Source organism: Capsicum annuum, chromosome 8 (genome assembly GCF_002878395.1).
Source record: "Capsicum annuum cultivar UCD-10X-F1 chromosome 8, UCD10Xv1.1, whole genome shotgun sequence".
NCBI classification, from domain to species: Eukaryota; Viridiplantae; Streptophyta; class Magnoliopsida; order Solanales; family Solanaceae; genus Capsicum; species Capsicum annuum.
Genome location: NC_061118.1, coordinates 145,386,384 through 145,400,155, shown reverse-complemented (window position 1 = coordinate 145,400,155; position 13,772 = coordinate 145,386,384). Strand labels below are relative to the sequence as shown.

The window sequence follows — 13,772 nt, the reverse complement described above, 5'->3', positions numbered from 1 at the left end:
AAATGAACCAATGTCCACTTGAGGTGCCTAAATGAAAGATCGTGTATACTTAAGGGGCCTGACGATGAGTTTTGCCTTAGATCTAATAGGAATCTCATCTAAGAAGCCTATCCGTTACACAACTTCCAAGCTAGGCCCGACGGTTGAATCGATCTGATCTAAAAGATCGTAGTCTTGTAAAGCTCTGGGTAAACTATTAACTTCTTGTACCGTCGTTTGAACCGTTTTAGCTATCACCGCTTAAAGATATAGAAACAACGGAAAAATAGTGAAGCACCCAGCATCATACCTGAGAAGCTAGTGTTCTTGTTGTTATTTAGATCCAAGATTGGATTTGGTGTTTGAGAGCTTGAGGAAGTAGAATTGTATAATTGTGTATGGAGAGGGAGAGAGAGACAAAGAGATATCTAGAAGGGAAAGGAAAGCTCGTGGTTTGATTTTAAAAATAAACTTATCATTTTACCCTTGAAAGTGAGCATATTACTACTATACCCTTGATCGTCCTTAACTGTCCTTTCTATATAGTAGAAAAATAAATTAAATTTTACCTTTTTACTTCTTACTACAACTAACGTTATGGCCCTGACATTATTTTGGATACTATCTAGTTTAATCGCATGTGTCTTGCACGTGTAATATTTGATTATTTAAAATTAAATTAATTTATCTATTGCAGAGATTTTTAATGAAGTGTAAAAATTTAAATTACTTTGCATAGATTCTTCACACTTTAATATAATAACGTAAACATAAACATAAATATTTTACTGGTTGATGGGTCATCACTTTTGCATTTTTCATGCAACATCAATTTGAATCGTATAAATGGTACGCTTTTTTTTTCTATATTTAAAATCTTTCCTTGTTTTTGAAATCAAATCTTTACAAAATCGATTATATTCTTATTACATACTTAAAACTTTTAAAAAAATTTATACTTCTTAATTTTTTATTATTCTAGCGCTTTTATATTTATTTCTATATTTTTTAAATTTTCTTAAAATCGAATTTAGTTGATTTAGAATTCTTAAACTAAGCGAAAAAAGTATTAGTTGTCATTAATTCTGATGAATTTTAATAAGGAAAGATTTTACCATAAATATATTTAATTAATTTTCAACTCTTAAATATTAAAGAAAAATAGTGAAAAGACAATTTTGTCTAAAGTGCATTTGTCACGCAATACCTTTTTCCCTTGTTGTCAGAGGCTTGGAGAGACGCATCAATTTGAACCATATTTGTGGTACGATTATCTTTATTTTTTCTATATTTAAAATTTTTTCTTATTTTTGATGTCAATTCTTTAAAAATATTTAATTTATGTCGTCGTCTATAATTTTTTAAAAAGAGATGTGTAATTAAGCTTCAAAAAATTGAACTATTTTAGGAATTTAAAGTTTTTTGTTGGTGTTTATTTTATAACTTAAATATATTAACGTGAGAAACAGGTATACCAACCTAGTAATAATAAAAGTATTGGAACGTAAACTAAAGTAGTAGTAATAAATTGTAAAAGTAAAATATTAGTATCATATTCTTTATCCCTACAATTCCTTTATCCCTTTAAAACCAAAAAAAAAAAAAAAAAACGAAAAATCTTTATCCCTTTACGCTGTCATCAATTTTTAATAAAAAATTAAGAAAAAATAATAATAGTTAACGATTAACCTTTTCCTAACACACAAACGGGACTGACACACACTTAAAAAGCGGGAAGCCGGAATTAAAATAGGCCATGAAATTAAAAAAAAAATCAAAATATGTTATTTATATAAAATGTTACAAAAATATAATTGACGTTGTTAGGCACAAAATCAAAATGTATAACTCACTTTTTAAGTGAATTCTGCAAAAATAAAATGCATAACTCACTTTTTAAGTGAGTTATTTATTTTTTCATAAAGTCTAAGACCATCAGCCATATTTTAGTAATACTAATCTAAGAATACGCATCACACGCGTGTATCTCATTTCTATGAGTTCACTTTGATAGTATTATTTTTTTTAAAATACCAAATTAATAAATAAATTAATGATTTAAACGCATACATGTGCCTCACACGTGGAGCCTTTGCTTAGTTAAAATTAAAATTTAATTATTTCAACATGTTAAATATTAAGAAAATAATAGATTGAAAATTTAGACCCTACAAAATTAAAATTATTGCCTATTCTTTGGTCCTCTTTTAATTTTTTTTGGATCAAATCTATTTTAATTGAAAATGTATCTTTGTTATAAAAATTTAACCGAAACAGAAAATTTGTAATTTTTTGGATCAAATCTATTTAGACCCTACAAAATTAAAATTATTGCTTATTCTTTGGTCCTCTTTTATAATTTTTTTTGGATCAAATCTATTTTAATTGAAAAAGTATCTTTGTTATAGAAATTTATCCGAAACAGAAAATTTGTACTCCCTTCGTTTTAAAAAGAATGACGTGATTTAACTTGACACAGAATTTAAGAAAATAAAAAAGACTTTAAAATCTTATGGTCTTAAATAAAAGATACTTTAATCCTGTGGTTTTAAGTATGCCACGTTGAAAGTTAAAGATAAAAAACTGCTAAAAATGGAAAGAGGTCATTCTTTTTGAAATAGAAGGAGTACATGTTTTATCTTTTTTTTTTTAAGAGACCAAGCCTATTCTAAGTGAAAAAAAAATTTTCATAGGAAAATAATCATAATAAGAAAAACTTCTTCTTTTAAATTTTAATAAAATATTTAATATTTCTTGAAAAGACTATTTTATCTAAAGTAGAGATTTTTAATGAAGAGCAAATAGTTTAAATTATTTTTTTAAAGATTTTTATGCTTTTAATAAATTATAAATTATAGATATAGAATTATAAATATAGATTATAGATATAAATATAAATTTTATATACTCTCACATATTTTGGTGTTTTCTTTAATTTCATGACCTATTTTAGTTCTGATTCTAAAAAGCGGGAATACTTGACCCGTATTCGGCCCACTGAAACGCACCAAAGGACACTTTTTCTTCCCACAAGCGGATAATAGTAAAACCGCTATCTCACTTCCTCAGCAAGTCATTAACACTACAGCTTTACTGGTTTCGCCGGTTTCTTTATCTAAACATCTTTCTCTATATAAGCCACTCTCTCTCTTGGCGACGAATTTCAATAATTCTCGCCGGAACTTGGACGTTATCTTCACCGACCTCATAGCTCTCATCGCCTATAAGTATTCCGAAATTCAACGAATTTTTCTCAGTTGATCCGTTTCTTTGATTGTTAATCTGATTTAGCTTTATTCAGTAATAAATTGAGTTGATTTGTTTCTTTGGATCTGTCTTGTGTATGTAGGTTTATTACGTAAACTCAATCTCTGTCTATAGGATTCTGTATCTGTATCTCTGTCTATACGATTGATTCTGTATCTGTGAGACTGTGACTGTTTATCCTATTATTATTTAATGATTCTATTAATTCTATCTCTGTCACGTAAATTACATTCGCTTTTATCAAAATTGAACTTTGCACTGTTTCAAATTTCACACACATAAGCATAGACACACAGGGATACTATAAGTTTTCTTCAAGTTTCTCTTGATTATGTTTAGCAGTTTGCATGTTCTAAAAGTACAAGGGATGGTTTCATTGGAACAGATGTGATTTGTGATATGTAATTGCTTTGAAACCTTGTGGTTTTATCTCCTCTATGTTGCAAGTAGCATGTTATAAGAATTCTAAGTCCTGAATCCTGTAAAGAATTACTTGATTTTATACTTGCTATTCTTGTGCATTTTTGGTACCAGAAGTTTGCAGAATTGTATTAGAGTTCAATAGACTTATCATATGTATTGAATTTGACAATCTGTTATTCAAAGAGTGTGATGCTCTTTTAGCACTTAACCTCTGATTTCCTGTGTTTTCTCTTGTTAAATCCCTCAGTTTCAATTTCTGAAAGATGGCAAGTAATGAGGAAGCGGAGGAAACTGCTCCTCGTGGAAATGAATGGGAAGTTGTATCACTCACACAATCAGTATATTCTGCTGCCCCTGGTCCGAAGCAGGTTGAATCGAATGTTGATAATAGCAGTAGTGCAAAGTATATAGCTGAAACTTCCCAGGCGATGTTTATGTCTGGACACTTTGTCTTTCCACCAAGCCAGCATGAGAATTTGCCATTGGAACCTGATGTCGATGAGATCCATTATGAACCGGGAAGTGACGATGCTTCTCCGGAACTTGTTGCTAATGAAGGGGGTAAATCAGATATTTATGAAGGAAGTACAAAAAATAAAGGGTCGAGCACCCCAGAATTTCCCGGTATTCAATTTTGTGATGAAAAGGGTAACCAGTTATCTATTGGTGCAGAATTTGAAGAAGATGCAGCCCTGCAGCGCTTAAGTTTGCTTGACAAAGAGCAGAGTTTCTTTGGTATTGCTAACTATAGTTCATACCAGAGTGAAGAATGCATGGGCCCTTCTGCAACAACAGATGAAACCAACGTGCTTGATGAACCAGTTGAACCCATTCACCAGGGCTTAGAGTCAGACAATTCAAATTTGCCAAAGACAAAAGACGAAGATGATGCCGCTAACCTTCCTTGTCAAGCATGGTGGAAAAGAGGGACTACTTCCCTAGTTGCCCATGCGAAAGACGCAAATACATTATGGTCTATTTTCATTGCTGCTGGTGTTATGGGCATTCTGATTATTGGTCAGAAGTGGCAGCAAGAAAGGTGGCAAGTATTGCAAATGAAGTGGCAGGTTGGACTCCACAGTGAGGTGAGTTGTTGCTGGCTGTTGAAAAGTAATTGAAATTGGTATTCACATTGAGTTGAATATTCCATCTTTGTCTATCTGCTAATGAGATTTTCTTTTTTAAGAAAGGAAAATGCAGAAAAAAACACCTAGACTCACTTGTAATACTTCTTGTACTGGGTAAAGTATTACAAGTAGCTCAAAGTGGTCTTTTCTGCATCTTTTATTGATACCTTCTGAAGAGCGGTGTTGCTTAATAGTAGTACTTGCCAATTGGCCGACGGTTAGAAAATCTAGTGCATTTAAATGAGATCCAACTGATAAAAATGTCTTCAACTTTGCTGCAGCCCATTGTCTTAGTCAACATTCTCAAATACCTCATTAGATTTCCTCTCTCCTCCACCCCCAAGACCCCAAGTAGCCTCTCTTCTCTCCTATGTCTGTTATCATTCATTGGTCTCCGGAGGTCCTTGATGTCTTATCAGTTAGGCACCATTACTAAAGACTAAAGTTGTTGTCAGGAAGATGTCTTTTGAATGCACACTGAGGCCTGTACCATTTGTAGCGTATACTTGTGCAAGCTCCTTTTCACAAGGGCATCTCATTATATTCTTTCATGACCTACTGTTGGCGAAAGTGCAGTTGCTTATGTCTTTCTTGTGGTGAATCTGGTACATACAAATTTTGTTGACAAACTCGGAAGAATTAGTCTTTCCCCTACAATAAAAAATAAACCATTTTGCAAATCTTACAGTTGAGTTGATTTCTTCCTGTTATTACTGGTATATAATTGTCTTTAGATCTGTATGTTAGAGATCTTTTCTCTCTGATTCTATTGGGTGCTGCAGACCCCTGCAAGCTGCATTTATTCATTACCATCTATTTTATTTCTGATTAAGTAGTTTTTCTCTCTTTGGAATATGTGAACTCCACTATCCACCTGCCTCAGAGGGGGATGGAATATACTTATAATGCAAAGCCTCTGGTTACACCGTACAGTCTTTATATTTTTAGATGGTTTACAATTCTTAGACCTGTATATATAATAAAGAATTAGGGAATAAAATTATTGCACTCTTTATTTCGGCGAAATGGTGAGATCCTTGTATGATTTTGAATGGTACCATATCATTCCGACCCGACAATTAAATGTTCAAGGTTCTTAGTAGTTAGGATTAGAGTAGATCATATATTGGAAGTTAGTATAATTTGTGCTAAGGAAGTGTACAAAATTTTTTCCTCCCAGGCGCGTCTTTCGAGGAAGTCCACTTTTAATTTAAAAGTAGATCTTTTCAGATAAAGGGGCCCATTCCGGCGACTATGGCCGGAATTATATCACTGGGGGATAGTAGCATATACTACAACGCAGGTTTCAAATCTTACGAAATCACTAGGTGCAAAGAAGGTGCAGGCGCATGGTATGATTGGATAGAGCGAAGTAGGTATTTAATGAGGAGGGTGAAGATAAGCATTTAAGTTCTGAGATGGTTGGTCTCTGTATTTATTGAAGCATCGAAGGTACAGGGGAACGTAATTAGGAGATGGAATTTAAAGGATCACTTTTCAGAATTTTATTGCTCTCTTAAATACTATGAAAATGGCCGATTTGTCAGTTTTATTGCTATTCAAGGACAGAATAAATCTGTCATTATTACACCGGAAACATCGTACAAAGGAGGCTAGGGAAACATCGCTCATAAAATAGCAAAGTTCATATATGAGCCAACAACAGAGCAGAAATCACAAAGGAACTCCAGAAGGCATATGGATATCTCCTTCAGAGAAGCGTTCGAAAATAATAGATGGACGACGGAATCCACGAAGAAGGCACAGGTGCAAGCAGCAGGCACTCGTATAAGGTTACTGAATGAAGCAACGACATTGGAGGCAGATCTACTGAATAGATGCATTGTTGGCAAATTTCACAGCTCTCTACATGTGATCCCTACTCTAAATGATGTAAGAAGATGGGCATGCAACACATGAAATCAGCCATAGGTGTCGGTGTCTTCGCTATGAACGATGGTAAGTTTTTGTTCGAACTTCCATCAAGAGTTGCAGCAGAGCACGTCATGGAAGGGGTCTGGGTCTGGAAGAAGATGAACCTAAGCCTTGAATGGTGGAGACCAACTACAGGGTGCTGGCCGGAAGAAGTGACAAGAGATTGGGTGTGGATAAGAGTTCTAGGACTACCTCTGAGCATATGGTCCCAGAAAATATTCAAGCAAATCAGAGACCAGTGTGGAGGTTTTATCGATATTGAAAAACAAACAACAATAAAAAATCATCTACACTAGGCCCGCATCAAGGTAAAGGAGATAGGAAGAAGGTGCCGAGGGAAATAGAGATAGCCAGTGAAGGCTATGTCTACCAGATTCCGATCTGGTGTGAAATTTCTGTGACCATCAGAAAGGAGGAGAAGAAGAGAGAAGACGAACAGATCGGAAAAGATTCTGTATCCACTACAGTGAAGGATCCAAAAGTCCACAGAGCAGATCATGTGGGGACTTCAACAGCTGGCAAAAATTTAAATTGGAAGACACGTGACTGGCCATGTGAGTCAAATTTAAAAGAGAAAGGGCCACTATGTGCTACTGCTGGCAAAATCAACAGAAGGGTTTCTATGGGCCCAGACACTTTAGGCCCAATAAAAAAGAAACAAAATTATCACAGATCTGAAGCCCAGGAGATGGACATAATTAATATTGAGTTCATGGTCAATTTGACGCAAATCTCTACACACAATAGCTCTGAGCAGCTGGGAAACCAGGAGATAGTGGAAAATTATTTTCTCCCGTGTGATCAAAACAAAGGGGTATTGACGGAAGCAGAAATAGCTATAGTTGCAATAGAAGCAACAGAGTTGGAGAAGCAGGAAACACAATTAACACAGCTTAACATGCAGGGAGAAATTAACAGTGTTACCTCTGAAGATGTCATTCCTTTGATGATACAACCACCAACAGAAGACATTACTCAATCAAGGAGTACGCCGAATTGGATTAGACAACATATAATCAGACTGAGTACAGAATTTGGGGTTGATTTTAGAGGCTGTGAGGAGAAAGCAGAAGAACTCTTCATGAAGATAGGCAACAATAAGCAGGAAAATAAAGAAACAGAGGGGGTAGTATCAGTTACTAAAAAAATAGGGTAAATGAGCTGAAAGGTCTGGAGTTGGACACTGAGTTCATGAGTTTTGGCACTAGAAGTAGAGGGGGATATCTGGCCATAATAGATCGATGAAACTAAATATAGTATCCTGGAACATAAGGGGGATGAATTGTGCTAGGAAAAGGGTAGTGATAAAAAACATCTTGAAAAACTGGGAGGCAGACGTGATCTGTTTTCAGGAGACAAAAGTGGAAGGAGAAATTACAGAGATAGTCAAAGAAGTATGGGGGAATAGGTGGGTAAACTATGTTCAACTGGAGGCTAGCGAAACTAGGGGTGGTATATTTATCATGTGGGATAAGAGACCGTGGGAGGGGGAAATTAGTAGTGTGGGGAAGTACTCTGTAACCTGCAGCTTCATAGGGAAGTGCCAAGATTTCAGTTGGCATCTTACAGGAGTCTATGCTCCAAATGAAAGAGAAGAGAGGGAAGAAACTTGGTGGGGAATCGGAGCAGCCAGAGGTCTAGTTACAGGGCTATGGATCCTTTGTGGTGACTTCAATACTGTTAGACATCCATCGGAAAAGAAAAACTGCAGCAGAATCAACGAAGGCATGACAGATTTTTCAGATTTCATCGAGGATATGGAGCTGGTGGACATAGAATTATCAGGGGGGAAAGTACAGTTGGAAGAAGGGGGACAGACACACAACAGTTGCTAGACTGGACATAATATTTTTCTCTGAAGAATGTGCATCAAATTTCAGAAATATAAGGTAGAATTCGCTGCCTAGAGTAACCTCCGATCACTCACCTATAATGTTACAATGTGGCGATTGGGAGTCAACTAAATCCTATTTCAAGTTTGAGAATTAGTGGTTGGAGACGGAGGGATTCAAGGAGAGAGTAAAGGGATGGTGAGATTCCTTCAATTACACTGGAAAACCAGACTATATCTTGGTTACAAAACTTAGAGCATTAAAAGGGAAATTGAAAGAGTGAAGCAAAACTGTCTCGGGTAACTTGAGAGCCCAAAAGCAAAAAGTGTTGAAGCAACTAGCTGAACTAGAGGAGATGCAGGAATATAGAGCTTTAGGTGCCGAGGAAATAACCTCTAGACTAACTCTGAGTATAAAATTTGAAGACATAGCCAACAGGGAAGAAATCACATGGAGACAAAGGTCCAGGGCGGTATGGTTAAAGCAAGGGGATAGGAACACTGGTTTTTTCCATAGAACTGCCAATGCACACAGAGTACAAACACAATTGATAAGTTAAAAGTAAGAGGTTTGATCCTGACAAAGGCAGAAAAGGTTCATGAGGAGATAATAAGCTACTATGAGAAGTTGTACTCTGAACCAGAAGACTGGAGACCACATCTTGACACGAGGAAATGTCCAACGATTGGAGAAGAGGAGAATAGGTTACTGATGGCACCATCTGGGCAACAGGAAATTCTGGAGAGCATAAAAGCATGTGCAGGTGACAAAGCACCATGACCTGACGGTTTTTCCATGGCTTTCTTTAGCCAATGTTGGGAAACCATCAACACTAATCTAGTTGCAGTAGTACAAAATTTTCACAAGGAAGAAATCTTCGAAGAAGAGCATCAATGCCACATTTGTAGCTCTAATACCTAAGAAAATAGGGGCTATGGAGTTGAAAGATTTCAGACCAATAAGTTTGGTAGGAGGGGTGTACAAGATCATAGCCAAGCTCATGGTAGAAAGGTTGAAGAAAGTTATAGATAGTCTTGTGGACAGACAACAAATGGCATTCATTAAAGGAAGGCAAATCATGGACGCAGTGTTGATAGCAAATGAGTGTGTCGAGTCCAGACAAAGAAGCAAAAAGCCGGGAATTCTCTGTAAGCTAGACATACAAAAGGCCTACGACCACTTAAATTGGAACTTTTTGATACTTATGATGTAGAGAATGGGATTTGGAACTAAATGGATCAACTGGGTGAAATATTGCATTAGCACGGTCAAATTTTCTGTACTAATCAATAGAACCCCCAGTGGTTTTTTCCCGTCGCATTTTCCCATCGCAGAGAGGCTTGAGACAGGGAGACCCTCTGTCTCCCTTCCTTTTCATCCTAGCAATGGAAGGACTTAGCAACATGTTTCAGACGGCCAAGGAAAGAAATTGGATCAGGGGTTTTCGGGTTGGCACCAAGGCAACAAACAACCTGGAAATAACTCATCTGCAATATGCAGATGACACCCTAGTCTTTTGCGAAGCAGAGAAGCACCAGATCTTGTTCCTAAGGGTGATTTTCATCATATTTGAAGCAGTTTCTGGTTTACACATAAACTGGGGAAAGTGCTTCATTTATCCTATAAATGGTGTGGCAGAGGTGGACAATTTGGCAGCAATTCTGGGTGGCAGAGTAGGCGAGCTACCAACTATGTATTTAGGCATGCCTTTGGGAGCTAAAAGCAAGTCTAAAGGGGTTTGGAATGGGGTAATTGAAAAATGTGAGAAGAAGCTTTCCCACTGGAAGAGTCAATACCTCTCTAGGAGGTAGATTGACTATGATTAATAGTGTGCTTGATGCACTTCCAACTTATATGATGTCTGTTTTTCCAGCACCAAACAATGTGATAACTATGAAGAAACTTTCTCTGGCAGGGGAGTGAAGACAAGAAAAAATTTCACTTCGTCAAATGGGAGGTGGTAACAAAAAGCAAGAAAGGAGGAGGAATGGGGATCAGGGATATGAAAATGCAAAATAGGAGCCTAATGATGAAATGGCTTTGGAAATTTATTACAGGATACACTATGGAAAGAGGTAATTAGGGAGAAATATGACATGGAGGATAGGTGGATAACAAAGAAGGTTGTTACTCCATACGGATGCAGTATTTGGAGATCTATCAGGAATCTTTGGCTACTAGTCAGAAAGTATCTTTTTGGGAGGACAATTGGATAGATCAAAGACCCCTGAAACAGCTTTACCTAGACATTCACATCCTAAGCCTACAGCAACAGGCCACTGTATCTGAAATGTGGACAGGACAGGGATGGAATTTGCAGCTTAGAAGAAATTTAAATGATTGGGAGATGGAAAGGATAGGTTCGTTCTACAATACTATGGAATCTTTTAATAATTTAACAGGGGAAGAGTACACAACAATTTGGAAGATTGACAACAAAGGGGTTTTCAGTGTAAACTCGGCATACAAAGATCTTATTATCTCGCAAACAGGAGGAGAACTCTGGCCATGGAAGATGATATGGAGTGTCAAAATTCCTTACAAGGTCTATTGTTTCTCCTGGTTGTTGGCTAAGGAAGTGGTGCTAACACAAGAAAATATGAAGAAAAGGGGTTTCCAACTATGCTCTAGATGCTATTTATGTGGGGAACAAGCCGAGACAGTTAACCATCTCTTTTTACACTGCAAATGGGCGGATCAACTTTGGAGGATATTCACCAGCTTAAGGAAGATTAGGGAAGATTACTTGGGTAAAACCAAGGAACATTGAAGGTGTTCTTAAGTGTTGGATCAGAGTGGGAAATACTACAGGGAAGGAGGAGAGATGGAAGATTGTCCCAGCATGTATATGGTGGACAGTATGGAAAGAAAGAAATCAAAGGTGTTTTGAAGGCAAACAGAACAATTTACAGAATTTTAAAATGAATTGTTTAGCTCTTTATCATTTTTGGTGTGAACAAGAAGTGTTAGGACAAACAAAAGATATTTTTGATGTTCTAGATTATTTGTAACAAAAAGTACAAATAGGAATCAAATAGTGTTTGTAATACTTTTGGGGGACTGCACAGTTTTGATGTAGTTCACCTGTCGATATATAGATAAAAAGTTATCTTTCTCAAAAAAAAAAAGGATTAGAGTAGATCATTCGCAATCTCCAATTACAGTTAGCGCCTCAATCTGTAGATATAACTTGCTTTGACCAATTCCTTTTTGTTTTTTGTTCTAACGATGAATGACTGAACTTTTAAATCACGTTAGAAGAAGGTTTTCATTTTTTATTTTTTTTGTGTACTGATGTTTGAAATGGGAATGCTGCTAAGCCTCAAGAAGTGCAACATTTATCTCAAGAAACAACTTCCCTCTATGAACTCTGTAGGTTCTAAATATCTCTGCAAAAATGAGCCACTGATCAAGGAGAAGATGCAGGATTATTGCCATGGTTTCTGTTTCTCTTTGCATGATATTTATGACCTTTAATTGATAAATCTAGAAGCTTTGCAAAAGCAAAGATTCAAAATAGCAACCAGGGGTGTGGCCTATCAGTCAATGAAATAAAGTGGGTGAAAATTATGGAAGACCAAGGTTCAAATCCCAGCAAAGACTAAATGTGAGGTGATTCCTTCTTATTTGCCTAAGCCTTGATAAAGTAAGCTACCTGGTATCTGTGCTATTGGGAGGTAGTTGCCCGGTAGGTGCGATGCACTAGCTAGCCTGGTTAACACCGTTGTTGAAAATAACCCAGCAGTGATTCATAATAGGTCACTGGGATTTGACCTTGGCCATGGAAGCTGTTGTGGAAATCTCAAGCACCTCTGTTAATGTAGCTTGTTTTGTTAATGTAGCTTGTTTTGGTTGGATTGCAGCTAAGAATGCGTGGTTAATAGATGGTTTTCTGGAATCTGTAGGGCATTTGATTTCGTATTGAAGTGCAAAGGAGTAAACACTTGCTGTAGGTTGTAAATTTTCTTCAAGATCTCGATTGTTGGTTCTGGGGAGATAAAAGCTTGTACTTGTTTTTCTTCCTGTTGGTCTAGTCAATAGCTTTTATAATTAGATGGTACAAGAGACTGCAATCAACACAAACAGTTAAAGTGATCAAAACTCAGGATTTCCTGTATTACAAATCTTTCACTTTTTTGTGGTATTGAAGAACGTTAAACCCTGGAAATCATCCACATATACATTGTTAGTTCTGCTTATGTTTCTTGTCGTCAGTTCCATCATCTTGGTTCTCAGAAATGTCACCCTGACTCCTATATTTTACTGTTGCATTATTGGTTCACTGATCTGTATGTCAATGTTGACAGAGGATTAGCTGGTTGTTTGGTCCTTTATCTCGATTGAAAGATGTGATTGTTGGGGGTGATCTCCGTGGTACCTTCATCCGGGGGAGTACCGCAGCTCAACTTTAAGATGATGATGACGAAAATGAGTGAGTGAGCCAAAGTCTTGTTTTCTTGATAAGCTAGCTAGCTATGCTTTTCAATGTGCCTTATTTACTAACTTTTGACAGGGTCTAATGCGAATATCTTGTGTTCCTGTGATGGGGTTGTATAAGCACGCACCAGGGAGTCTTTGATTGTCGGTTTAAATTTGGGTGGTTGCAGCTGCCCCGTTTGATGTTGATTCTCATGCTTTGCACTAGAATCTAGCTACGTTCTGAAAAATAGCGCCTGAAACTTTATTATCTTATGCAGTTGTTCTCAAAAGGTTTATCTGCTGTCTGTTTTTTTTTCTCTTTTGGGATTTCAGAAAAATGCACTGTATAATTTTCAAAACCTAATTTTGAGCAGGTCTAGAATTGCTCGTTGTCTTGTACATATCTTGTGTCAGATGGATTGCTGAATTTTACCGATACATTTTTCACTGAAATTTTGGCTTGTGTTATTGAATACGAGTAATTCTTTTAAGTTTGTTAACAGAAGAAAAAAAAAAAAAAAACTAATTTTTTTTTCAGTTTTACACTATTACTAGGACTCACAATCCATTGCAGTAAACTTTCAGTAGGAGAAGCGGTTTTCTAACCCTGAACAAATCGTTCCAGATTTATATTATTTTTATAAAAGATTTTTATTCTTACCTTTCATTTTTAAACGGAAGAGATCTAAAAAGTTTCTTTTTTTCCATTCAAATTATTAGAGGATAAAGCATTCATAATGCAAATAGTACAGAGATTGACAAAAATATACTTAATGGAGAGATTTTATAA

General features: G+C 36.2%; 1 protein-coding gene across 4 annotated transcripts; it reads left to right on the top strand.

Moving 5' to 3' along the window:
• The first annotated feature begins 2,914 nt into the window (after window positions 1–2,914).
• On the top strand, window positions 2,915–13,435 carry LOC107839200 (ATG8-interacting protein 1). Of its 4 annotated transcripts, XM_047394469.1 has the most exons (5): window positions 2,984–3,206; window positions 3,917–4,230; window positions 4,342–4,754; window positions 12,871–12,995; window positions 13,077–13,435. In XM_047394469.1, exons 2-4 carry the CDS (start codon window positions 3,933–3,935, stop codon window positions 12,973–12,975), a joined length of 816 nt encoding a protein of 271 aa, XP_047250425.1. In that variant the 5' UTR covers window positions 2,984–3,206; window positions 3,917–3,932; the 3' UTR covers window positions 12,976–12,995; window positions 13,077–13,435. The 4 variants fall into 4 exon arrangements, with proteins under 4 accessions (XP_016538080.1, XP_047250424.1, XP_047250423.1 ...); XM_016682594.2 differs by having other exon boundaries at window positions 2,915–3,206; window positions 3,917–4,754; XM_047394467.1 differs by having other exon boundaries at window positions 2,983–3,235; window positions 3,917–4,754.
• The last annotated feature ends 337 nt before the right edge of the window (window positions 13,436–13,772 follow it).

Coding starts and splice junctions, on each gene's coding strand:
- LOC107839200 (XM_016682594.2), top strand. CDS start 3,933: ATGGCAAGTAATGAGGAAGCGGAGGAAACTGCTCCTCGTGGAAATGAA. Junction 4,755..12,870: donor AGGTTGGACTCCACAGTGAG/GTGAGTTGTTGC, acceptor CAATGTTGACAG/AGGATTAGCTGGTTGTTTGG.